This window comes from Lissotriton vulgaris, chromosome 6 (assembly GCF_964263255.1).
Source record: "Lissotriton vulgaris chromosome 6, aLisVul1.2, whole genome shotgun sequence".
Taxonomy (NCBI): Eukaryota; Metazoa; Chordata; class Amphibia; order Caudata; family Salamandridae; genus Lissotriton; species Lissotriton vulgaris.
The window spans coordinates 600,804,492-600,829,477 of NC_141694.1; the positions used below are offsets into that span (position 1 = coordinate 600,804,492).

Genomic DNA, 24,986 nt, shown 5'->3' on the forward strand with positions numbered 1-24,986 from the left:
CATCAGCCCACCCCACCCCCTTCCGGGTCTCTCTCGAGTTGCTCTGCTTCCCGTGCCCGCTCTTTCCCTCACAACAAAATGCCCAATTAAATGGGCGCCAGCCAACCCGCCTGCGTCTATGCCTGGCTCACTCCTGTTTACTTTGTAGACAGTCCCCAAGAAGAAACAAGCATTGAAAATGCAATAGGTCTCGCCTTTGATTAAGTTTAAGCCATTTGCTTTGCTAATAGTATTGTATAGCAAAGCAAATGGCTTTAACTTGATGAAAGGTGAAACCTATTGCATTTTTAATGCTTGTTAAAAAGGGAGTTGGTGACTGCATCCACCTGCAAGCAGATGTCTGGGTGGTCCTTAGGACCCCCTTTCTCCCCTCCAGATGACAGCCTTTAGGAGGCGTACAGAAATAGTTTTGTGGCACACTTTGTGTACCTTCTAAAGGCATATTTGTCTTTGCGCTTGCATCCATAATATGGCGTGGGCGCGAAAGCAGGGATACTCCCTTATTTGCATGGAGCCACACCCCATGCAAATGAGGGAACTCCCTTTTGAGCTAGCACTGGCCCTACATGTGCGCCAGCGCTATCAGTATTACATAAGGGGCCGCACAAGCATATGCGACCCCTTCAGTAATACTAAAGTGCCCCGGGGGCGCACATGCCCATTGTGCCGCCAGGGCACTTTCTATAATACGGCCTCCTGATATACAATGCACACAGTACATCCTCTGACCCAAAGGCCGATCAAGAAGATACATGCAGCTAAGTACTTAGAGGTTTTTCGGTCTTCTAAAGAGTACCATACTTACCTCATCAATTTTTTGGTGTTGCTTTAAATGTACATTTTTGTTTTTATTTGTAGGCACATCAGCAAAAGTAATACGACTTTGTGAAGGATACAATGACTCATGTAAAATAATAAACGGGAACGACATGATGATAAACAACATCTCTGTGCCAGTGAAGGGAATCCAAAATCTAGGAAACACATGCTTTTTCAATGCAGTTGTACAGGTAAGATGTGAGATATTTATTTTGTAATTGCAAGCATTAGTATAAAGTGGAACTTAGAGCAAGGGCAGCGTGGCACTTCACATGGTCTGCATGCAATTGCACAATGGAAGAAAAGTGAGTCAAAAAAGCCCTATAACAGAGCAGGTGTGGGTATGAGAGCGCCCAAGGTGGTATGCAGAAGGAAGACACACTAGTCAAAAAAGTATTACTCTTAACCCATATTCAAAGGACAGTAGTGTAGGAGCAAGTCTAATCCCGAGTGGTTGCAGACTTTTGACTTTTTTTCTTTGCTTTGTAGAACTCCAAACGGAGAACAGCATAGTTTCTGGGGCTGACTCTGATAACTGTTCTCAGTTTTTCTGAAATGTACATTTAAGTGTATACAGCGTGAGTGTAGGTTGATTGAAGTGCACGTTGTTCACACCACTAAACACGTTTAGCACAGAGATAAATAAGTGTAGTGTAGTTCCTATATTCCCAATAGGCTCTGCGCATTGGAATAATATATCCTATAGATTAGACGTAGGACTGAGGTCGACGAGGTCTCTATCGAATATACTAAACTTAATAGTGAGTGCCAGCAAGCTCAGAGGTCACTAGAAACTTTCTTGAATACACAAGAAGGGATTAGTTTCTGACAACTGCATAAACATGACAACTTTGTTTCTCAAGAATAAGAAATATCTCTCTAGAGTCGCGGAAACAATAGATAAGTATTTCTCTCTGTCAATCGTGCATGCTTCGTATCAACAGAGGTGCAAAGAAATAGAGAGACGGTTGTTTTCAATAAAAGGATTTATTGAACAGTCTTCTTTCTCATGCAAGTAAAGTGAACTGCTACAATCGTAATGCAGGCTGCAAAGTATAATGCGTACAGCGAGAACAATATTATAAAATAATACTGTAAGAGCATTGTATGGTTTCTAAGCCATATAAAAATACATACATAAATAATAATGACTAAAAGTACTCAACTGGTGCTTTCAAAATACGCCTACCCCAGTGTACCTAACCTAAGTCTAGTACGAGGGAAGTAGTAAGTATTGTGTAGCATATGTTTAGTTTTCTTTGCCAAGAATCTATCCAAGATTTCTCCTAAGTTCTTATCAGCTCCATACCTTAGTTTAGAATGAAGGTCTGGTATCTCTGTCTCGGGATTCGATTTCCCAATAACCCCGCAAGGGGAGCTTGGAAACACTGGAGCTGGATTCTCGCCGAGAGAAAGTACAGCTTCTCAATCAGTGCGTCAGCTGGAGGGTGGACTTCCTTCGGCACTTGCTGTAGCGAGTTGCGTCGGGCAAGTAGATAGTCGAACTGCTCCGAACCACTGTGTCTTGCTAGAGCAAGTGAAGGCATATTTATACCTTGAAGGAGCCTAGTTTGACGTAAAGTCGAGCATAATAACGTCAGCAAAGAACCCCAAGGGAATAGTAGTTTTTTGTAAAGTACATGAGTTCTTGGACAAATCAATATTCAAGCAAGGGGAGGTCCCTGACTGCTTAAGCCGATTTTCCAAGAAATTGTTGTGACGTTTTGGTATGGGTGGAAGTAGCCATGCCTGTATTTGGACTGCATGGGCTATGTCTAAACAAGGGAATGATTTCTATGCCTATATTAGGGCAATGTGAATTGTACCTATTTAAGGGCATGAATCGGGAAAATTCACTCGGATTCTAACATACTATACAACACCCACTCCACTTTATTATGTGCGACATTACTAAGTTCTTAAGCACATAAAACATATCTAAAACATGTGTTAAAAACCCCCATCCCAAATACATAAAAATGCATTTAAAATGGTTGTACACGAAAAAGAACATTTGTGCTATACGCATTTAAAAGTAATGTTTCATTCAAAGCATATAGATGACATTTAAAAAACGCTATCCGAATGAACCATGAAAATACATTTATGAAATGGCTCTGAAATACAGGAAAAAAACAGGTCGAGACCATTTCATGACATACTATATAATTTGTTTGGGTGCTAACAGTCCCAAAAAAATCGTCTTAAATACATGTACAATACCACTGGTATCAGACATGTTTAAGATACCACCTAACATTTCTGAGAAATGTATAGGGCAGTTTGTGGATAAAAGGGCATGTATCTTTGCAGAAGTCCTTGCAACTTACCGATCATACGTCTCTTTGGACGAGGTCAGTGGCACAGTTTTTGTAAATGAATGGATTTCATTCTGCTTAAAGTATCAATTCGTATAGAAGAGATGTTCAGTGAAGGCCATAACGGCGACCCCCCGTCTGTCTTGGTTTTAGGAAACAATACTTGCATACAGCAAGTGACCCTGGCTGACACAGTAATGAGATAAGGTATTCCTCGAAACATGCCACAGCAGCTGAGATCATTCAACATAATATAACTTCCATTAGAAAGCTGCCTAAAAATTGGATCTATCACTGCAGCTGGAGAACCTTGCAGGTGGCAGGATAAGTTGGTCGAAGAACCATCGCAGGCCCCATGTAAGTTTTTTATTTATTTATTTATTTATTTTTAGAGTTTTCTATAGCGCGAACTTGAACCGATTAGGTTATCAGAGCGCTTTACATAGCACCAGTTCCGTTACATGTTATCACAGCAGTTTACATAGAATCAGTTACGTTACACATTTCAGGAGCACGTTTCTTTTTGTTCTAGTGAGTAGGGTTATCTCTTCACACGGGGGAAGGGATACACCTGGCTATATTCCAACAGTCACACAGGCGACTAGTCGTTACAGCTATAACTCTAAACACAGGGAGGACAGAACAAAAGTCCTGAAGTCCAGGAGAGAAGGTGGGAGCCCAGGTGGGAGATGAAGCAAAGGGAAGAAACATTTGAGGATCATCCACGGGGAAAAGGGTTAAGGATGAGGGAGTGGGAGGAGGGCTAGAGTCCAGAACAACTGTCTGACAACAGCAGCAGGGTGTCGGTCAGGACAGAACAGAAGACAAGAAGTCCAGGAGAGAAGGTGGAAGCCCAGGTGGGAAATGAAGTTGGAGGCCAGCCGCAGGTGCGACGCCATCTTGGAGAGCCTGCGGTCATCCGGCTCGGTGGGCGTGAGAGTGCGCAAGGTGGTGGAGGTGTTGGTGAGGTCCCGCGTTGGCCATGGGGCGCTGCCCAGGCATGTTAAGAGCAGGCCGCGCGTGGCGGCTATCTTCGCTCTGCGGTCACTGGCGGCCGCCATCTTAGGTCCAGGCTAGTTGCAAGGAGGGTGGTGCGAGGGGGAGCCGCCGCAGCACTAGGGGCCAGTTGTGCACCCCCTGCCCAGATATGTTAGCGGGAGGCTCCGCTGGGAATCAGCGAGCAGCCAGCGACCCTCCCTCCCGGGTTGTTGTCGTCGGGTGGGCACCTCCCAATAAGGCACTGCAAATGTCCGGTAGATCGTAGAGGTAGATGCAGGCGAGGGTCACTGCCAGGGATCCTTGAAGAGGGCTCACCCCGCAGGTATGAGACACAGAGAGAGCTTGCGGGGTCGCCTATGGGAGAGGCAGTAAGCGCTGAGGCCAGATGGTCAAGTAGAGGCGCCGACCGATAGTTGCAAGCCACACCCGGCCGCCATTTTAAGGTCAGGCAGGCGTGGGAAGGCAGATTGTAACCGGGGCCGCCCCCGGTGTTTTGCCGCTACAGAAGCCCCCGGAGACTATCCTCAACTAGAGGCAGCCCCTGCGTCCCTCAGATTTCGCCCGTCAAGCGTACCTCCCACAGAGAGTTGAGGTCATCGGCGCTCTCATCAGGGCTCCGGCCGCCATTTTGCCCGCGGCCGTCCTCTCCTCGCGTCTCCTCACTCGGGCCATGAGCAGTCCCATGTCTACCAATCGCCGTGCAGCCCTGGGAAGTTTCTTAGTGTACCCTAGGAGTGCCAGCATGGGATCAGGTGTGAGATCTATCTCTACTATATTGCTGATGTCAGTGAAGAGCCTGTCCCAGAAATCCCATACGCCTGGGCATTGCCATGCCAGGTGCAGGAAACTTGATGTCAGTGAAGAGCCTGTCCCAGAAATCCCATACGCCTGGGCATTGCCATGCCAGGTGCAGGAAACTTGCGTCTGGGACGTGGCATCTTTCACAGTCCGCAGTGTCACGAAGGCCATACCTGCGCAGTCTAGCTGGTGTGTAATACACCCTATTGAGAAACTTGAAGTGTACCAGCCTGTGTCTGCCATTCAGTGAAAGCTTCCTAGTGTTGGTGCAGCAGTATCGCCACATGTCTTCGTCGATAACTATCTGCAAATCAGCTTGCCATGCCAGCCGTGCTTTCGTGTACGTGTGCTCTCTATGCGCTTGGGACAACTTATATAGGTTAGACAGTAGTTTTTGGGGAGTGTCAGCCTTTATTACATATGTGAGTTCCGGAACTTCAGGTGGTTCCGCCATATCCTCACCCAGCAAGTCAGAAAGGGCGCAGCGTACCCTGTGAAACTGGAAGCGTGTCAAGAGAGGTGAAGCCTCACTATTAGTTGTTGCTTGTTCCCATGTTTTGGCTACCCCGTCCTGGAACAGATCACCTGCTATCTTAACGTTCAGTTTTTGTAGTGCAAGGGTCACCCCTTTCTCTCTGACAGGAGGCAGCCATCAAGCCCAGTTCACCGGCATTATTGGGGAGTATAACAGAGCACCGCCCTGCACCTGTAAGAGACTGTGCCATGCTTGATTTGTTGCCGCAATTGAGTCTAGTACACCAGTCCTTCGATCCACCGGTTGGAAAATCGTGGACTGGAGCGAGAGAGGGCTGGCAAAGAGTGACTCCATGCGAACATGAGGAATACAGCCATCTCCGTGGAGCCAGGTATGCAGATGCGCGGCCTGGGCCACTCTATATTGAAGTTCCAAGTCTGGGGCTCCAAGCCCACCCATGCTATAAGGTAATGTGAGTAGTGTCGACTTGGCCCGAGGTTGTTTCCCTGCCCAAGCTAGTTTAACCATGAGTTGTGTTCGTCGTTGGAAGAAGGATTTAGGGAGCACTACCGGGATTGTCATAAATAGGAACAGTAATCTAGGCAGTACAACCATTTTCATTATGGATATCCGTCCCAGAAGGGAGAGTGGGAGCCTGCACCAGGCTTCAACGTCATCCTCCAGCCTGCTAAAGGCTGTGCCATAGTTTGCTCTAAATAGGACCTCAGCATCAGTGTGAAGTTGTATACCCAGGTACCTGACCGTGTCTGTAGTCCACTGCAGTGGATACTCCATTTCAATGTTCTGTGTAATAGGGGTTAGGGGGAAAGCCAGTGACTTCGACCAGTTGACCTTCAGGCTCGATAGGGCACCGAAGTGGACCACCTCTCTCAGTACCGAGGGAAGATTGTTGTCTGCATCGCGGACATACAACAGAGTGTCTTCCGCCTACATTGACACCACAATCTTGTATGTGGGGAAGCCTATGCCTTCATTGCCATGGTATTCCCGAAGAGCACAGGCTAACGGTTCAACAACCAGGGCATACAGAAGGGGTGAAAGTGGGCACCCATGTCTGGTGCCCATACAGATGGGGAAGGAGTCCTTGACCAAATTGCCCAGCCTGAGCCTGGCCCGTGGTCGGTTATAAAGGGCTCCTACCATCTGGATGAATGGCAGTCCTAGGCCCATCCGCTGCAATACTAAGCGCATAAAAGGCCATTCCACTGAGTTGAAGGCCTTTTCCATGTCAAGGAACACTGCTAGTGCCTTCCTATCCTGCCGAACATGTAGTATCGTGCCTAGGACTGGACGGATGTTATATATCCGGTTCCTGCTGGGAATGAAGCCGGCCTGTTCAGGCGCGACCAGCTGAGGCGCTAAAAGCGCCAGGCGGTTGGCCAGCACTTTAGCAAACCGTTTAGTGTCAACGTTCAGTAGAGAAAGGGGTCTGTACGAGCTACACTCGTCACGGGGCTTACCTGGCTTTGGTATCGTGACCAGAAGCGCCTCCCTCATGGATTGTGGAATACTGCACTCCACGCAAATGTCATCAAAGAGCGCAGAGAGGTGCGGGGGTAATTGGTCCTGAATTGTCTTGTAAAACCCCACTGTGAGGCCATCTGCTCCCGGTGCGCTGCCAGATCGCATACTCGACAGAGCCTCCGTTATTTCGTCCTTCTCTATGAGGAGCATCAGGAATTCCTTATGCGTGTTCGTCAATGTAGGTATATTGATGTGATCAAGGTAGTCGGTAATATCGTCCTCAAGGTCTCCACTTTTGTACGTGTATAGCTCAGCATAGTAGGCCTTGAAAGCATTTGCTATGTCAGCTCTTCTGTTAGCACCTCCCCCCGTCTCCGTACTTTACTTCCGAGATGTGTTGTTGCCCCCTCTTCCCGCCTATGATTCTGGCCAGGACTGCGCTAGGTCTTTCACCCTCCCCATATGTTCTAGCCGTTGCATACTTTTCCATATGTTTCACTTCCCTGTCTGCTTTGTCATGATATTCAGCTAGTAGCGTCTTTATCTCCTCTTCTATTGTACTTTCTGTTTGTCTGCTCTGTCTCAAATCTAGGGCAGCTAGCTGTCGCTCAAGGTCAGCCAGTCTCTGTCTAATGGATTTGAGTACACCCGAGTGTTTAGACATTGCTAGACCCCTGATATATACTTTGAATGCTTCCCAGACCACCTGGAAACTGCCCATGGAGCCCACGTTGGTCACAAAGAACACGTCAATGACTTCGCGAGTTCTCCTCTGAATGCCGGGTCTAGAAGGGAATAAGGAGGGAATCTCCATGTGAAGGGCGGTATGGTCTTACCTGGAATGTCCAGCACCAAAAGCACTGGCGAGTGGTCAGACAAGGTCCTAGGAAGCACCTTGCAGTCCCTAATCTGCCCCAGCATAGAAATAGAAGACAACCAGTAATCTATCATGGTATGGATGTCGTGGCAGGCGGAGTAATGTGTACCCCCCGCTCCGGGTTTCGGAATCGCCATATATCTTCCATACCCATACTTGTTGATACACTCCTCAGCGCCAAGGCAGTAGACGAGGGTCTGCGGGGAGGGCCAGCCAATCTATCCAATGTAGGATCCAGAACCAAGTTGAGGTCCCCACCCCATAGGAGGCGGTCGACATCATATTGCCTGGCCATGGCAGCCAGGGTCTGAAAAAATTCTGGAGAATCATAGTTGAGGCCATATGCATTAATTATTACAAGTTCTATACCAGGGCCGATACACTTGGAGATGACAAATCTGCCCTCAATGTCTGCCCGTAGTGTTTGTAAGGAGAGTGTCGATTTCGGGTTCACCCAGGTGAGCACCCCCCTGGCGTGCGACGTGAAACCTGCCGCCTCTATATTGCCCTCTAGTCCCCTGTAGCGTAACATATTACTGGACATTGGGAGATGGGTTTCCTGCAGCAGGGCTATGTCGATGTGTTGGCGCTGTAAGTAGCTAATGACCGTCCTAACTTTCCGTTGGTCATTCAGACCACGCACATTCCATGTGAGGGCCCTGAGCTTGGAGCGTGCGTAATATTTCCATCGGCAACAATGTCAGTCATTAAGGTAAATCAAGTGAGTCCTAAGAGTGAATGTCTTGCTTGTGTCCAAGATTTGAAATATTTTGGAAGTCAGATACAATACCCCCCGTCGTCTACTGAACATTCCCTACCCAAAATCTCTTTGTCCCCCTCCCACAGCAGACCAACCCCAACAAGGCCTCGCATGAGTGAACCCCCCCTCCCCCAACTTTGCTCCAAACTGTTGAACCCCTCTTAGGGCATTCAAGGTGTATTGCGCGCGGGGGCCAAGGTTGCTAGGCAGCAAACAAGTGAGCTGATTACAATGCTTGCCTATAACCCCACTCCAATTTCCGCTGCACCATATCATTACATCAGCTAACATGAAGGATCTAACGTTAATTATCAAGTGTACTGTGCTGGCCAAAGAAATATGTCCTAGGCAACGTTTCTCGCCCATCACGTGCCTCCAACGTCAATCTTGGCCAGCCATCTATTAACAACCCCACTGGGCAATCTTAGTACATGACACATGCATCAGTGTTATCTCACCCACAAACAGTTCCATCAGGTTACCAGGCCTCCATCGAGAAGACCCCGCCAGCCCTCCAACCCAGGAGCGAAGAGGGAGTCAGCTGCAATGTCTCTTCAGGAAGTGGCTCAGTCCATATGGTTGTTATATACCTGTATGGTCTCACGTCTCCACTTGCCGGCTAGAGGGCCATTTCAATCCTGCTCGTCCAGCTGGCTCAGTCGTTCTTCTCCATCTGTCTGACTATTAGTGTCCCTGCGGTGTTCCCTGGACCACCCCTTCAAAGCCTGCAGTAGGGCTTTAAGGTCTGTGAAGAAATGGGAATGCCCCTGCCGGTTGACACTCAGTTTTGCAGGATACAGCATGGCCTAATCTAGTCCAAGTTCCCGGAGCTGTCTCCTAAATGGGGCAAAGTGCCTGCGCGCCTTCTGTACTTTCGCAGTGAAGTCAGGATATAGGGAGATTTCCGAGCCCTCAAACTGCAACATCTTCTTATCTCTAGCCAGTCGGAGGGCCACATCCCTGTCTCTGTAATTTAGGAGCTTGGCGTTGATGGGTCACGGAGAGGCTCCCGGGCGAGGGCGAGGGCCGAGCGAACGGTGTGCAATCTCCACTATGAACATTTGGGAAAATACGTTCTCACCCAGCAACGGGACGAGGAGCTTCTCGACGAATTTCTCCATGGTGCCAGTCTGTGTCGTCTCCGGAACCCCCGTGATGCGTATATTAGAGCGTCGCGAACAGGCCTCCAAATTTTCGGTCTTCTCTTGGAGCGCTTGCATAAGTTTCCCTATTTTCTTGTGGTTGGTGTCCAATTCCGTTTGAGCCTCCTCAACCTCCGTGAGGCGTCTTTCAGACATGTCCAAGCACTCTGCATGTTTGTCGACACGCTCCACCATGCAGTCCATTCGATTGGTGAGGGTGTCTATTTTGTTGCCAATCGAGGACATGCTGTCTTGTAGGCCTTTTTCCATGGCTAAGAGCATGGTTTTAATGTCCGAATAATCGATATTCCCCGCTCCATTCGTCGAGTTGACATTGTCTGCCTCCTGGGATTCCGGGGTTTTGTTGCGACGGTGCTCAAAAGGGAGTGTGCTCTGGGTCTTGTCTCCCTTCCCCATGACGATGTCTAGTCATGTAATCTTCCCGGGATGGCCACTTAGACAATTGGCGCCAATCAAGTCTGGCATTCAATGGGCGACGCCGTTGTAGAATCCTCCAGGACACACGGTGCGAGCTTGTTGCAAATGCACTCCTACGCTTACCAGGCAGTCGACGCCTCTCCCTGTGGATGCTGTCAGCAAGGCCCTCCTAAGGTGTGCAGGCCGCAATGGCGTCTCCGTCGTCGCAGTATTCCCGTGGCGCACTACTAGGTAGGCTGCTACCTTTTCACAACGAAATTAAAAGTGCTGAAGGTTTGAATGTAAATTGCTGACCTACTTACCAAAACGCCTGCATTATTTTTTAAAATTCCTCACCTGGTCTTTGTTTGTTTTGTTTCACAACACTGACAGTGTGGAAAGTACTCATTTTAAATTGTAGTCCGTGTTGCAATCGCCACTGATTTTAAAAGTGTCTTTTGGTAATTCTGCCATACCCCGGTCCGCCGCGGCTTATGCCGTTTGATGCGGAGGGTCGCCCGGCAGTTATACTCACTTCCGGTTTCACTTTGCGGAAGCAGAGGTTAGCGTGCTAGTGTACCCGGCTCCTTTCCCTACTTAATAGCGGGGGAGGCGATAGGGTATTAGGCTAATACCCTAGCTGTTATAGATTGCTTTATGTCCTGGTTTTTTCTCTCCACAACCGAATTTCGCTCAGGATGGAATAGACTAGAATACCACAATGCAACGCCCAGATTGGCCATGGCCTCCTTGTAAGCTTTTGAGCTAAACGCAGGACCTTGGTCAGAATGTAGCTTGCCGACTGCGCATGTGCCGATAAAGACTCGCAAATCTTTTATAACAGTTCGGGCATCAGCCGAGCGCTGAGGCCACATCCAAATGAATCTTGTCTTTAATATTTCTGGGACCGCATTTGTCCATAGGGACGTCTGCGTGTAAATAGTCTAATGCTGTCTAACAATGGTGTCTGTACTGGGCTGGCTACACTGTAGTCCGGTATCTGGCGGCGTTCTCTGCTGCGATCTCTGTTGCAGTCATGGCAATTAATTGCAAATGTGTGAATGTGACCATTCATCCCTGGCCACAAGTAGGTCTCTTTTAATTCTAATATAGATTTAGAGATCAATTTTACAACACAAGCAGCAGCTGGCCTTAGACCTGCCGCACCTTAGTCCCAGTTCCAAATAAGTGTTAGCAATTGTGCTGCCTCCCTTGACGTTTGCTGCTGAATAACGTCACTGTGTAGCCAGATCAAGGAATGTTTAAGAATAGTGGGGGTGCACCAACACAAAGTCCAAAAAGCCAAGGTTTATATCAAAATTACTCCTTCTTTATTCATTGGGTTCTGTATACAAGTTCATCATTTTAATCACACAAGAATCAGCCAACGCGTTTCTCTCCAACATCGGGAGTTTCCTCAGGGCTGAAAAAACAAACATATGGACACATCTATCAATGTTTATAGTTAAAAAACATTCTCAGATTCAACATTTAATCAGACACTCTTAACAAAAGGTACAAAGTTAATATTATAATACACAGGAGAACAAAAAAGAACGAGAAAAAACAAGAAGAAAAACAGAGAATAGAAACATTTATCATTACAAAAATATCCAAAAGGAGAAAACTAAAAAGTGTACAGGCAAAAAATATACATATGTTTATACATTTTGTTTGGACTTAAAACTCAGCTGGTAACATTTCTTTGAACCAAGAGTCAAACCCTACATCAATTATAATAAAATTCAGATTAAGCAGCATGGTTACAACAACAGAGGGGAAGGCCAGCTGTTATTTTTCTAGTATATTTAAAAGTTGACTATAGAACCATGGAAAAGGAAGAGTAGATCAACCCAGAATCAATAAGAACAGAGGTACCATGAATGCAGAAATGGAAAAGGTAAAGGCACAGGGGGATAGGGCTGCTCAGGAAGAAGCAATATTCAACATTCATTTATAAATCCACCTATCTCGCCACGATCTACTATATTGAATTAACAAGAAGATCCTTTTGTTTTTAAAGCTTCTTATCCAAGAGAGACCCCAAGATCAAGCGGAACGTAATTGATAGTCACGCTTACCAGATATTGTTGATGATCTCAAATCGTAATTCCGTAAACTCCCTATAAATATCTTAATGGCGATTGTGTTAGGGAACCACTGTCATCTTGATTCGTCAGCTAGGAATACACAGAAAATATGGTATTTTAGCTGGCATCTATATTCAGGGCACAGTGTTTGACAATTCCCAAAATTGGCAATTATGTTCAGAATCCACTGTCATTGTCCCTGGATCCGGACCTGCGTGAATATAAATGTACTTTATTACAAAATTAGCTAATTGTTTAAAAGGGAGAATACCTATTTCGCATTCCCCGCACCATACCGTATGTACTTAGAATTCAAGTACGGTAACAAAAAGTGATCCGTTATCCCTGTCTAAATACCGATTTTGGTCCAAACACGAGTTTATTTAAATGGAACGACAGAAAGATATACTTCACCATGTCCTCACATAAGTGAACAATATCGGCATCAATCGTGGCATGTATCAGAAAGAACCCCTGGACCACGTACGGAAAAGCATGAAGTGATCCGGTATCCCTGTCTAGATACCGATTTTAATCCAAACGCGGGTTTATTATAGTAAAACAACATACCGATTTTAATCCAAACGCGGGTTTATTATAGTAAAACAACAGAAAAATATACACTTCACCATGTCCTCACATAAGTGAACATCATCAACATCAGTCAGGGCATGTATCAGAATGAACCCCTGGTCCACATACGGTAAAATGTGTCAGGGGAATGAGGCATATGCTGATAGAAAAAATACAGATTTAACAATACCCCTTTCTAACAATCAGTCGACCGCCCTTGGGAAAGTAATTTGCATAGAGAAAAGTTTCTACCACAAGCAGGAGACCGCAATAGGCACACCTCCTTGTGTCTTTGCCTGGGGACCACGTACCCGAAATTAGTCCTTCTAGCCAACAATTCAAATTGCAAAGATGACAATAGCCCAGCCCAACGTTTCCTCAACTTACAATTTGTACTCTGCGTCGCGGTATAATTCGGCGTCCGTGGTCCAAGTGCACAAGGGCGCAGAATTTTCACTTCCTTAAGGAGTGCCGTCAATCAAGATTCAATCTGTGCTGTAGCCAATCACAGCCCTTGGTTAGAACACACCCATAGCAGTACGCGAAAGATCGAAAATCTGTTAGTGTGACCCGTTTCTATGTAGTCGCCATCTTATAGTAGGCATTAACTCTAATATTTGCCTGTACCAGGCCAGCCCGCCATGATGACTCATTCAAATATTCTATAAAAGTAGAAAATTATCTTATACGCGTTTTTGAAAAAATAATGATGTACCGGTAATTATATAACTTAACAGAGAAGAATTTCCATTTTCGTAATTTTCTTTCATATTAATTTTGAAAAAAATATTAAATTGGCGCCAGTACATTGAAGCTCTGAGGTTTAGTATTTGCTTAAATCATGTATCTTAGCACAACCACAAACGTGGCGTGTGTACAGGACCTTAGACACCCGTTCCAGAGCGAGGTGTCGAAAAAGATGAACTACAATTTACTCGTCTCTAATTGCAGTATCATAGCCTGCGCATTGGTTAGTAGCCAACACAAAATGAAAGTAAAGAAGGGACTCAATAGAAAAAGTAAATAAAGAGGAAAGAAAGGGGGGATAAGGCAGTTATAGGAGTAATACCGATCCGATAACGGAATAAAAAGAACCATCACCAATTTGAGCACTATTTTTAACCTGTGCTGTAAACACCGTTATATCGTGATCGTATATTCGAGTACACTAGAGGTGAAGAACCAATTCTTATTTGAAACAACAGATTTGTAACTGTGATATGCTAGAAAACATCTTAATTTTGATAAAAATAACATTATCATTTTACAAATTTGAATCAACATTCTATGATAATTATCTTGTTTTAGTTGAAAAAAAGGGCCCAGTAAGATGGTATCATTACTTGGTAGTGCATATGAATAAAGGTCAAGCCATACCTCAATTTTATACCAAAAAGTGATGCATCTCATGGTCTAAATTGAATCTGTAGGTAATACTGTGTAGCTTACAAATCCACTTTGATTCTTTTTGTCTTAAAAGGAGCTCGCAATCTCCACCCCTAATCGGGTTATATACCTGTTCTAACGTATGAAACCAGAAACTTGGTTTTCCACCATGTACTTTAAGAAAATGTTCAGTATGAGGGTATTTTGTATCGTTGTTTATTATTGCCCTCCTGTGTTCCTGGATGCAGGTTTTTAGGCCACGTTTTGTACTGCCAATGTATATTAGTCCGCAACAGCATCCTAATACGTAGATTACAAAAGGCGTAGCACAGTTTACAAAGGAAAGAATGGTATATTCTTGAAATCCATTAAAGGAAAAACTTTTAGTTTTGTCCAGACCAAGCTCGCAGATGTTACAGTTCTTACACACATAGAACCCCAATGGTTTTGGGGGTAACCAATTCAGATCTTTTTTAGGATCGGGGCACAAGTAGCTGGGGTATAGGTCATTTCTTAGTGTCTTTCCTATTCTAAAAGTAACGGAGGGATTAGCTCTAACAACAGAATGCAGTCTTGGAACCTCCTTCCGAAGGTACCAATTGTTTTTAAGGATCTTAAAAATAGAATTACTGTGTCTTGTATATTGTGTAGTAAATCTCACATTAGTATTTACCTGTTTCTCTTTGTCTCTTTTTGGTTTTGTCATAAGAGTGGATTCCCTTTTGATCTGGCGTGCCTTTGTTTCAGCATCGTTCAGAACCCTTTTATTGTAGCCCCTGGCTTGAAATCTGTTTTTCAGGGCCTTCACATTAGTATCAAACATTTTATCTTCACTGCATTTCCGCCTAAGGCACACCATTTCCCCATAGGGGATAATTTTTATGGTAGCGCTGGTGTGGGCACTTTCTGCATGTAGGATTGCATTACACGCAGTATCCTTTCGGAACAGCGTGCTTTGAATCCGTCCATCTTTGATATAAAATGTCAGATCTAGGAAGTTGATACTATCCCTGTTGTGGTCCACCGTTAGTTTTACATTAATACAATTATCATTTAGATAATTAAAACAATCAAGTAGTTCCTCCTCTGACCCTGACCAGAGACAGATGATATCGTCAATATACCTCCCCCAGAACACGATGTTATCTGTCCAGGGGGAGGCATTTTTGTTCCATGCATGACATCTCTCAAATAGTCCCATGAACAGGCAAGCATACGAAGGGGCAAATTTTGTCCCCATCGCAGTGCCTCTCTTTTGATGGTACCATGTATTCTCGTGTAAAAAATAATTCCTAGTTAAAACCAGCTGTATCATTTCTAACACCATTTGTTTTTTTTTAAGAGATCTGCTCCTTCCCTATCAAGGTAGTATTTGGTTGCTTTTATTCCAATATCATGTTGAATGCATGTATATAAGCTGGTCACGTCAAAAGTGACGAACCAAAGCTCCTCAGCCCATTCGAAATCATGAAGTTTAGTCAGGATATCATTACTATCCTGAATAAAGGATGGAAGGTCCCGGACATGTTTGTTAAGTTTTAAATCAATGTATTCTGTTGCTGACCCGATTCCCGATATAATCGGTCGGCCTGGGGGGAATTTGCCACCTTTATGGACTTTTGGGAGAGTGTAAATACAGGGGGATTTAGGATTAGAGACCCTTAGATACCGGTACTCTAAGTCATTAAGTAAACCCATATCTTTCCACTCATTTAGTTTTAGGTTGATTTCAACCATGAGGGGCCCCATGGGATTATTAGGTATTCTCTCATAGCAGTCTGTATCCCCAAGTTGTCTCTCAATCTCCCTCTTATAATCGCATAGATTCATTATTACGACGTTCCTGCCCTTGTCTGCCTCTTTGATAACTATTTTGTTGTCACTTCTCAATCTCTTCAGGGCCTCCCTTTCTCCCATAGATAGATTGTACTGCACATTTCGTTGTTGTCTACTCTCCCTTTCTAGTTTATAGAAACCGTCACTCGCCCATTCTGAAAAGATGTCAATATTATCGTGGTATATATTGGGCACAAATTTGGAATTAGGGCGAAGGCCACTGTCAGCAGATGTATTCTCAGCAATATTAAGTTCTGAGCGTATTGTCTCCAAATCCACTTCCCTTTCCTCAGACAGAATGGTCAAACAGTGTACATTCTTAACTTCTGCTATCAACATTGAAACAGTGCCAGTTACATCCCCAGTGATTACATTGCAAACATTTCTGTTGCGAAAAAACCCTTTAATTTTAGTTGTCTTGTAAATTTAAATAAATCCACATGCACATTTGAAAAGTCACCATCCTGGGTGGGGCAAAACCCCAAACCTTTACATAGTAAATTTCTCTCATTATCATCCAGTGCCCTGTCAGATATATTGACCACCTTTAGCTCTACATCTGAGGAATTGCTGTTAGGTTCATCTCTAGTAATTCCCTCAGTTATTTCCCCTGGTCTTTGGCTTTGTTTTTGGCCCGTTTGGACCGTCTGACCGGGTCCTCAGTTTCTTCCCCGCCAGCGACCCTGCCCCCTACGGCCCTCTCTCCTTGTTTTCTTAGTTGCTGCCCCTTCTTGGCTTGGTTGCCACTTATTCTTAGTTTTGCCATTTCTTTTTGAAAAGTTGAGGGGCCTGCTTCTAAAGGGAGCCCACCCCGGATGTTGTTGGAGGAAGTGCTATCCACAGAAGAAAGAGAGGTGCTGCTAGCTGTTCTCAACTCCTCACTTTCTTCCCTCACTCTTTTTTTGTTGGTGTCGTCCGATAGAGTTATACTATCGAACTTTTTGGCGAACGTATAAATTCGACCATCTTTATAATCTTTATCATCTCGCTTGATTTTCCTAAGTTTCTTATCTTTCAGATAGCATTGATGTCTCTCAATTACTTTTTGAAGAATTTCAAAATTCTTTTCCACTAGCTCAGTATCTTCACAGGCTTCTATTTCCTTTTCTATAACCTCTATTTCAGCAAGTAGTTTGCCCCCTTTTTCCAATGCATGTTTTATCAGGATTTGCATCATAACAAGTGATGCCCCCTCTAAATTAGCCTCCAAATTCTTCAGAAGGCCAATACTCAAATCCTCAAATGTGGGAGAAATAAGAATGCGCAACCCTCTTGGCACTTTCTTATTGTTGATGTACTGTTGGAGGGTTACACCATCCCACCAACGTGAGAGTTCTTGTTTTTTAAGGCGCTCAAGTTTCAAAAATAAAGATCGTAGTCCCGTAGTATTTTGGCCCAAGTGGGTAGTAGCAGTTGTTTTCATGTTCTTCCCAAAAAGGTCTTGTGCCATTTCCTCGCGTTTATCATCAAATTTAGGCATCTTGTTGTTGGTGGATGGTTATAAGTGCGTGCTGGCCCAAATGGATTAAACCAATTTTACAACACGAGTAGGAGCGGGCCTTAGACGTGCCGCACCTTAGTCCCAGTTCCAAATATGTTAGCAATTGTGCTGCCTCCCTTGACGTTTGCTGCTGAATAACGTCACTGTGTAGCCAGATCAAGGAATGTTTAAGAATAGTGGGGGCTCACCAACACAATGTCCAAAAAGCCAAGGTTTATATCAAAATTACTCCTTCTTTATTCATTGGGTTCTGTATACAAGTTCATCATTTTAATCACACAAGAATCAGCCAACGAATTTCTCTCCCACATCGGGAGCTTCCTCAGGGCTGAAAAAGCAAACATATGGGCATATCTATCAATGTTTATAGTTAAAAAACATTCTCAGATTCAACATTTAATCAGACACTCTTAACAAAAGGCACAAAGTTAATATTATAATACACAGGAGAACAAAAAAGAACAAGAAAAAACCAGAGAATATAAAAAATTATCATTACAAAAATATCCAAAAGGAGGAAACAAAAAAATGTACAGGCAAAAAATATACATATGTTTAGACATTTTGTTTGGACTTAAAACTCAGCTGATAACATTTCTTTGAACCAAGAGTCAAACCCTACATCGGTTATAATAAAATTCAGATTAAGCAGCATGGTTACAACAACAGAGGGGGAGGCCATCTGTTATTTTTTAGTATATTTAAAAGTTGACTAAAGAACCATGGAAAAGGAAGAGTAGATCAACCCAGAATCAATAAGAACAGAGGTACCAAAATGCAGAAATGGAAAAGGTAAAGACACAGGGGGATAGGGCGGCTCAGAAAGAAGCAATATTCAACATTCATTTATAAATCCACCTATCTCACCACGATCTACTATATTGAATTAACAAGAAGATCCTTTCGTTTTTAAAGCTTCTTATCCAAGAGGGACCCCAAGATCAAGCGGACCGTAATTGATAGTCACGCTTACCAGATATTGTTGATGATCTCAAATCGTAACTCCGTAAACTCCCTATAAATATCGTAATGGGGATTGTGTTAGGGAACGACTGTCACCTTGATTCGTCAGCTAGGAATACACAGAAAATATGGTATTTTAGCTGGAATCTATATTCAGGGCACAGTGTTTGACAATTCCCAAAATTGGCAATTATGTTAAGAATCCACTGTCCTCCTGTATAGTCGACTAAAAGGACAAGAAGAATAAAGTATTTTAACTAGCACAGGTATTTGGAGCACCGTGTTTAACAATTCCTCAAGTTATTGGGATTTTGTTGGGGAGTGCAATACAACAAGGGAACGTAAAGAAAATCTTTGCTTATCCTTTATCTCAGTCGAACATCGAACCCATATGCATAGATCAAATTATACTGTGACACGAACCTCCTATGCGTATCCGATGGCCTGTATTTATATTTGTAAACGGTCTCGATTGAGTAATTGCAAATCAGCAAAATAGTTGCATACCAGTGGTGCGACGTGGAACCTGAAAGATGACCCAAAGCAAATCTCAATCACCCTCTCACCGTGTTTATTAGGACTGTGCTGTTTATGGATTACGTATGGTCGCATTCATTCTCAAGAAGTCCCAAATCCTTTTACTGCTGTTAATTAAATCATCAATAGTCGATGAGTCGTCGCATACATTCCGAGGCACCCCATACCTTTTTGCTGCTATTGTCAACTGGGTCGTCTGGTAGACGTTCATGCAGCATAGCCTTGTCAAGGTGGGGAAGAATTGAAACAGATTCTTCTGCATAGGACCTGTATAATAATACAGATCCAATCAAATTTACACTCTTGTCATGTTCAGTTTGAATTCACTAATAAACGGTTGGTATAGACAAACGTTCCACCAAACCCACTTGGGTCCCTTGTTTTTTAATTAGAACATCACTAAAGGTACATACCGCACAATCTTGTAATGGCGACAGAGAACTAAAATAAGTTCCTCTGCTTAAAATCAGGCATTGTCCCTGGATCCGGACCTGCGTGAATATAAATGTACTTTATTACAAAATTAGCTAATTGTATTCAACGTCTGTTGCAGCAAGAGAATTAACCCATTGTATCCATCTGGGATGTAAATCCATTGCATTTGGAATGCTCGCTTTTGTCACTGGTTTCAAGGCAGGTACAGGAGTAACAACCATAATGCGTTTTCCCTGTGCAAGGGCTCTCTCTTTTGCTACAGCAGTTTGAACCGCTGTCAGAATTTTTTCTGTAGAAGTAATTTCATTTCAGTTTGTGTGTACAAGTGTGATTTATAAGCTATTGGTACTTTGTTTCCTTCATTAAAGGTTAAGTACGTGAATCCGCATCTTCCTGGAATGATTCGGATTACAAGGTTGCGTATGTTTATACGCGAGTCTGCAAATGTGTTGTTGCTAACATGTCTGTTTGCACTGAACCCAAAATCTCTTTGTGTTTTTGAGTCCAATTAGTTGTTTTGAAATCAGGTTTGATTACTTCGTAGAGAGGTTTAACCCTTTCTGCGTAGTTTAGAATGTATGTTCTTCCGAAATTAAGGAAACCTAGAATTGACTAAGTTTTTCAGCGTTTTTGGAGGCTGGAGCAGCGCACACTTTTCTAAAAAGTTGGCTGCCAAGCTTTTGCCTTCACTTGATACTTGCTATCCTAGAAAAAGCAAGTTTAAATGGGCAGTTCGTGATTTCTTAAAATTGAATTATTACCCTTTAGATGCGAAGTCAAGTATTATGGTGTTCACCCTGTTCAAGTGCCTATCCAAGTCATCATCTGTTAGATAGATGTCATCGACATATGATAAAGCTTCATCATCATACGTTTGTAGTAACTCTGTTACTCTGGCTGAAAATAACCCTGGACTATTCTTGAATCCCTGGGGGAGATGACAGAATTGACACTAATTGAGAAAGCGGTCAAAAACCTGCTTTCCAGTGCAATGTTTTGACAGAAGAAACCATTGGAAATATCCAATGTAGTTTTATATTTTTTACGGACAATGTTATTCATTAGTGCTTCACTGTGTGCATTTTGGACTGCAAAGGTTGTGCAGCAAGAGTTTAAATGTCTGTAATCCAAAACTAGACAATATGTATTGTCTGGTTTGGAGACAGGAAACAAAGGATTGTTCAATGACGAGGTGCATGTTTCAATCACTCTTTGGTATTCAAGTTGATCTAAGATCTCCCTGACCTGTTTCTCAGCTTCTTGCTTAACTGGGTACTGCCTTTGTGCAGTTGGTTGAGTTTTTAATTGTATTTAATGGTGAGGGGAATCCTCATCCCATCGTACATGATTTTTGTATAATGCAGGAGCCTGGGCTACAGCCCATTTTCTGGCATAAGTATATTTTAAATGAATAGGAATATGATTGGAGAAGGCTGGCATAATGATGTCTTCGCCATGTGGGCACTCCCTGACAAATTCAGGTGGCCAGTATTTTTCAGTTAGAAGAATGTCATAACCTTTTGAGAGCTTCTCCCAAAAGAGTGCTCTCATTTTTTTAGTTATATCCCCCTCCATCCGGAGTGTTACTTCATATAACTTATGGGCTACACTAACCCTGGTATCTGCAGTTTCAACTTGGATGTATACATTCAAGTCCACTGTCTCCAGATGATCCTTCAAGATCTTGCGAGCTATGGTTACTTCTGCTGCGCTGTCTAACATTGTCTGAGTCCACTTCCCGTTCTTGAGTTGTTTCCTCAAGATCCTCAGCATGTCTGATTTTTAGACCTGCTACCTTCTTTTTGGTGAATTGTGTTTTCTTATTTTTTGGAAAGTGTTGATCGTCTTTGGACTTCACGAGTTCTTCTTTTTGTTCTGACCGGCCTATTCTTTCCGGTTTCTGTGAGGAAGTCTGAAAGGTATGAGAGGAACGTGTATCAGTATCTTGATATCTATCAGGTTTTCTCAAATTATCCCTATTCCTAAGGTTATACCTCCTTTCAGAGGGCTCCTTTTGAGGAGACCTACCTCGGGATTGAAAACGCTTCTCGTTAGAAGTTTGTGTAGGGTATTCCCACTTCTTTTTAGGGACAGAGTGCTTTTAATAAAGTGAGTGTTATAAGGTCTCTAAAAACACATATACTTAGCCAATATATGTACTGAAATTAGGGTAAGACCCGATATAAGGTCATGAAGATAAGGCAGCATAATTCAGATATTTGTCCTTGCATAATATTTTTATACCAATTTTAGCTGACCTGACCAAGAGAGAGTGAGACCTAAATATGGTCTTACTCTTTAGATAAAAGCACACGTGTGTTACCTCTGCGTTGAGGTAGAATCCCATCAAACTACTATGTGGGCATCATTTTTCTTCTTTTTTTTTTAAACGTGTAGCCGAAAATATATATATATATATTGTATTTATTTGTTTATTCTACAATAAAGACAGACATAGAAAAACATTTACATTCTCTTGTCATGTGCACTGAAATGCAAGACCAATTTCTGAATCCAGCAATAGCGTTCTCCCACGCAGTATTGTTATACAGGGGTCCTAGATATTATCTGAGCTATTTTGTACATCCATTTCTTAGCATTCAGCCGAGCAGGCTGGTATATATCAAGCCCAGGTTCCCAGTCACACCAGTACATTCCATAGACCAATACATGGGGCCAGGTAACTTATGAACTAGTTAAGGTGGCCAAGTCAGTCCCTAGTGGCTCCCAAAAGCTTTGTGGCCTGGCATTGTTACAAAGTGTGATTTCGTAGATCTCGGCCCATTCCTTGCATAGGGACATGTCTTCGATCAAATCTTGAAACTTGGGGGCTCTAGTTCCACCTCATACCGTAGCCACTCTACTTTTACCCAGAAGTAATGCTGTGGTAATGAATTTGCGGTTGACCTTAGGCACATTTTTCACATATCCAAGTAATAACATAGCAGGGTTTGTCTGAAATTCTTGTCCTGGCATATCCTGATATGTTAAATCGCCATTGCTAAACTTCCACCGACTTGCTATCCCTCAACAACGGCTGCTATCACGACTGTTGTCCCTGCTTCCCAGTGCACTGCAGGACCTTTCTCATGACCTCACTGCTGCTTCTTTTGCAGCATCCTACCCCCCATGCCCCTCCACACACACCTCAGCCGCATTGTCCGGATTTCTGCTCAACACTAGATCCCTCTACAAACATGCAATATATGTCTGAGACTTCATCAGCACTCATTCCCCGAACATCCTCTTTCTCACCGAAACCTGGCTCAGCACGTCAACCATCCTCGCCAACACAGTGGCCATCCCAAGTGGCTAAAGATCATCCAACGCGACGGGCTCCACAAACCTGAAGGAGGCCTTGCATTCATCCACAAAGACACCATTGCCTGCACTGCCTCTACAGACGAACCACCCACGCTCATGGAACAATTGCACTTCCAACTTCATCTCACCAACTTTATCACTCCCATTGCGATTACATCCAACGACTTCCGCCTGCTCAGCAACTTCAACATTCATCTCAATGACCTCAATGTCGCCGACCTCCTAGAAAGCCTCAACAACATCGGACTCATGCAGCTCGTACAAAGCCTGACTCACATCACCGGACACACACTCAACCCAGTCTTCACAGACAGCAACAAGATTACCATCAGCTACCTTACCCAAGTCACATGGACAGACAACTAAAACGTGCACATCTACATCAACCCACAACACCCCATCAAACCAAAACCAACTATCAACTTTAGCCGCAACTTGAACAAAATAGCAGACTCAGACTCAGACTGGACCCACACCCTCAGATTCAACCAGTATATTCTCACAGGCAACCTACAGAACGACATACCCACCTTCAACAGTTGGATCTCAGACTGTGTCAACACCCTGGCCCCATGAAGAAGATCAGGCACACAAGAACACACGCTCAAGCATGCTGGTAAACGTAATACTTAAGAGACTCCAAGCTCCACTGCAAACAACTGGAAAGAAAATGGGGAACCAGCGAAGACAATACCTCCAGAGACAGCTACAAATGCTCACTCAGAAGGTACCATGCACAGATCAAAGAAGCAAGGAAGCAGCCCTCGTGCTCAGACTCTAATCTTGTCCTAGCTCCGACAAAGAACTCTTCAACATAGTCAAAGAATTCACCAGCCCTAAATCTGCCTCCAGCACCATCATCCGCTCACAGATCCTCTGTGATAACCTTTCTGACTTTTTCCACAACAAACTACTCAACATCTACACCAACTTTACACCGCGACCCATGGTAGAGGACATCATCAAGCAACCTCCCACCACCACCAAAGGCACCCACCTTGAGCCCTTTCACCACAGATGACACCACCAGAATCATGCAAACCATCCATTCAGGGTCCCCCTCAGACTCCTGCCCTCACCACATGTACAACTTGGGAAGCACCATCATCAACTCTTCCATCCTCAGCAGACTCTCCCTGGACAACTGGAAAAAACATGGTCACATCCCTCCTGAAGAAACCCTCAGCCAAATTGAAAGAGCTCAGCAACTACAAGCCAATGGCACTCCTACCGTTCTTGGGCTGGAATAAGAAAACCACAAGCCCAACTTAAACAAAAACACCTCCTGGACTCCACTCAGTCAGGTTTCTGCAGCAATCACAGCATGGAAATCGCCCTCCTGGCAGCAACAGATGACATCCGATTCATCATGGACAGAGGAGATACTTCTCAGCAGCTTTCAGCACTGTCTCCCATTGCATTCGCTTTGCTAGACTCCAGGACTCAGGAATCCTTGGGCCCACCGTGAGCTGGATCTCCTCTTTTCTGTCCAACGGGACAAAACAAGTCAGACTCTCCACTTTCACCTCCTAACACAAGAAGCTTGTCTGTTCCCTTGTGCTCCTCCCTCAGGCCAACTCTGTTCAGCATTGACATGGCACATCTCGCCTGCATCATAAGAACATATGGCATCAACATTGTCTTTTGCACCGACTTCACTTAGCTCATCCTCTCCATCACCGAAACGAACACCACCACTTTGACCAACTTTACCACCTGCATGTTCAACGTATGATGATGAAGACTACTAGATGCAAGACTACTGCCTTAAACTCAAAACTGACAAAACAGAGATCCGACCTGGGCCCACCCCCAAAGACCACGCCAGAAACCTCACCCTCCTCCTTGACTACAAACTCACAATAAACAGACTGGTCAATGCTGTGGTCTCATCTTGCTGCCACATCTTCAGAATGCTACACAAGATCTTCAAATGGCTCCCCATCCACACAAGACACACGGTCACTGAGGCCCGCATCACCAGCACACTCGACTACAGCAACACACTCTACATAGGCATCTCCAACTTACTTACTCAAGAGCTCCAAACCATCCAAAACACCGCCACCAGACTCATCCTAGATGTCAACAGAAAATCTCACATTACTCCCTACCTAACCGAACTACACTGGCGACTCCTCTAGAAACACTGCAAATTCAAGCTGCTCATCAACACCTACAAAGCCCTCCACAACAAAAGACCAGTGTACCTCAACAACTGACTCCAACTCTACCAACCCTCCAGACAGCA

General features: G+C 44.2%; 1 protein-coding gene across 1 annotated transcript in view; it reads left to right on the forward strand.

Moving 5' to 3' along the window:
• The window catches only part of USP45 (ubiquitin specific peptidase 45), a 2,087,971-nt gene that overhangs the window by 678,166 nt on the left and 1,384,819 nt on the right, over positions 1-24,986 (forward strand). The window contains exon 6 of the mRNA XM_086926622.1: positions 859-1,010. Coding sequence (XP_086782748.1) covers positions 859-1,010 — 152 coding nt within the window. The remainder of the gene's footprint in view (positions 1-858; positions 1,011-24,986) is intronic.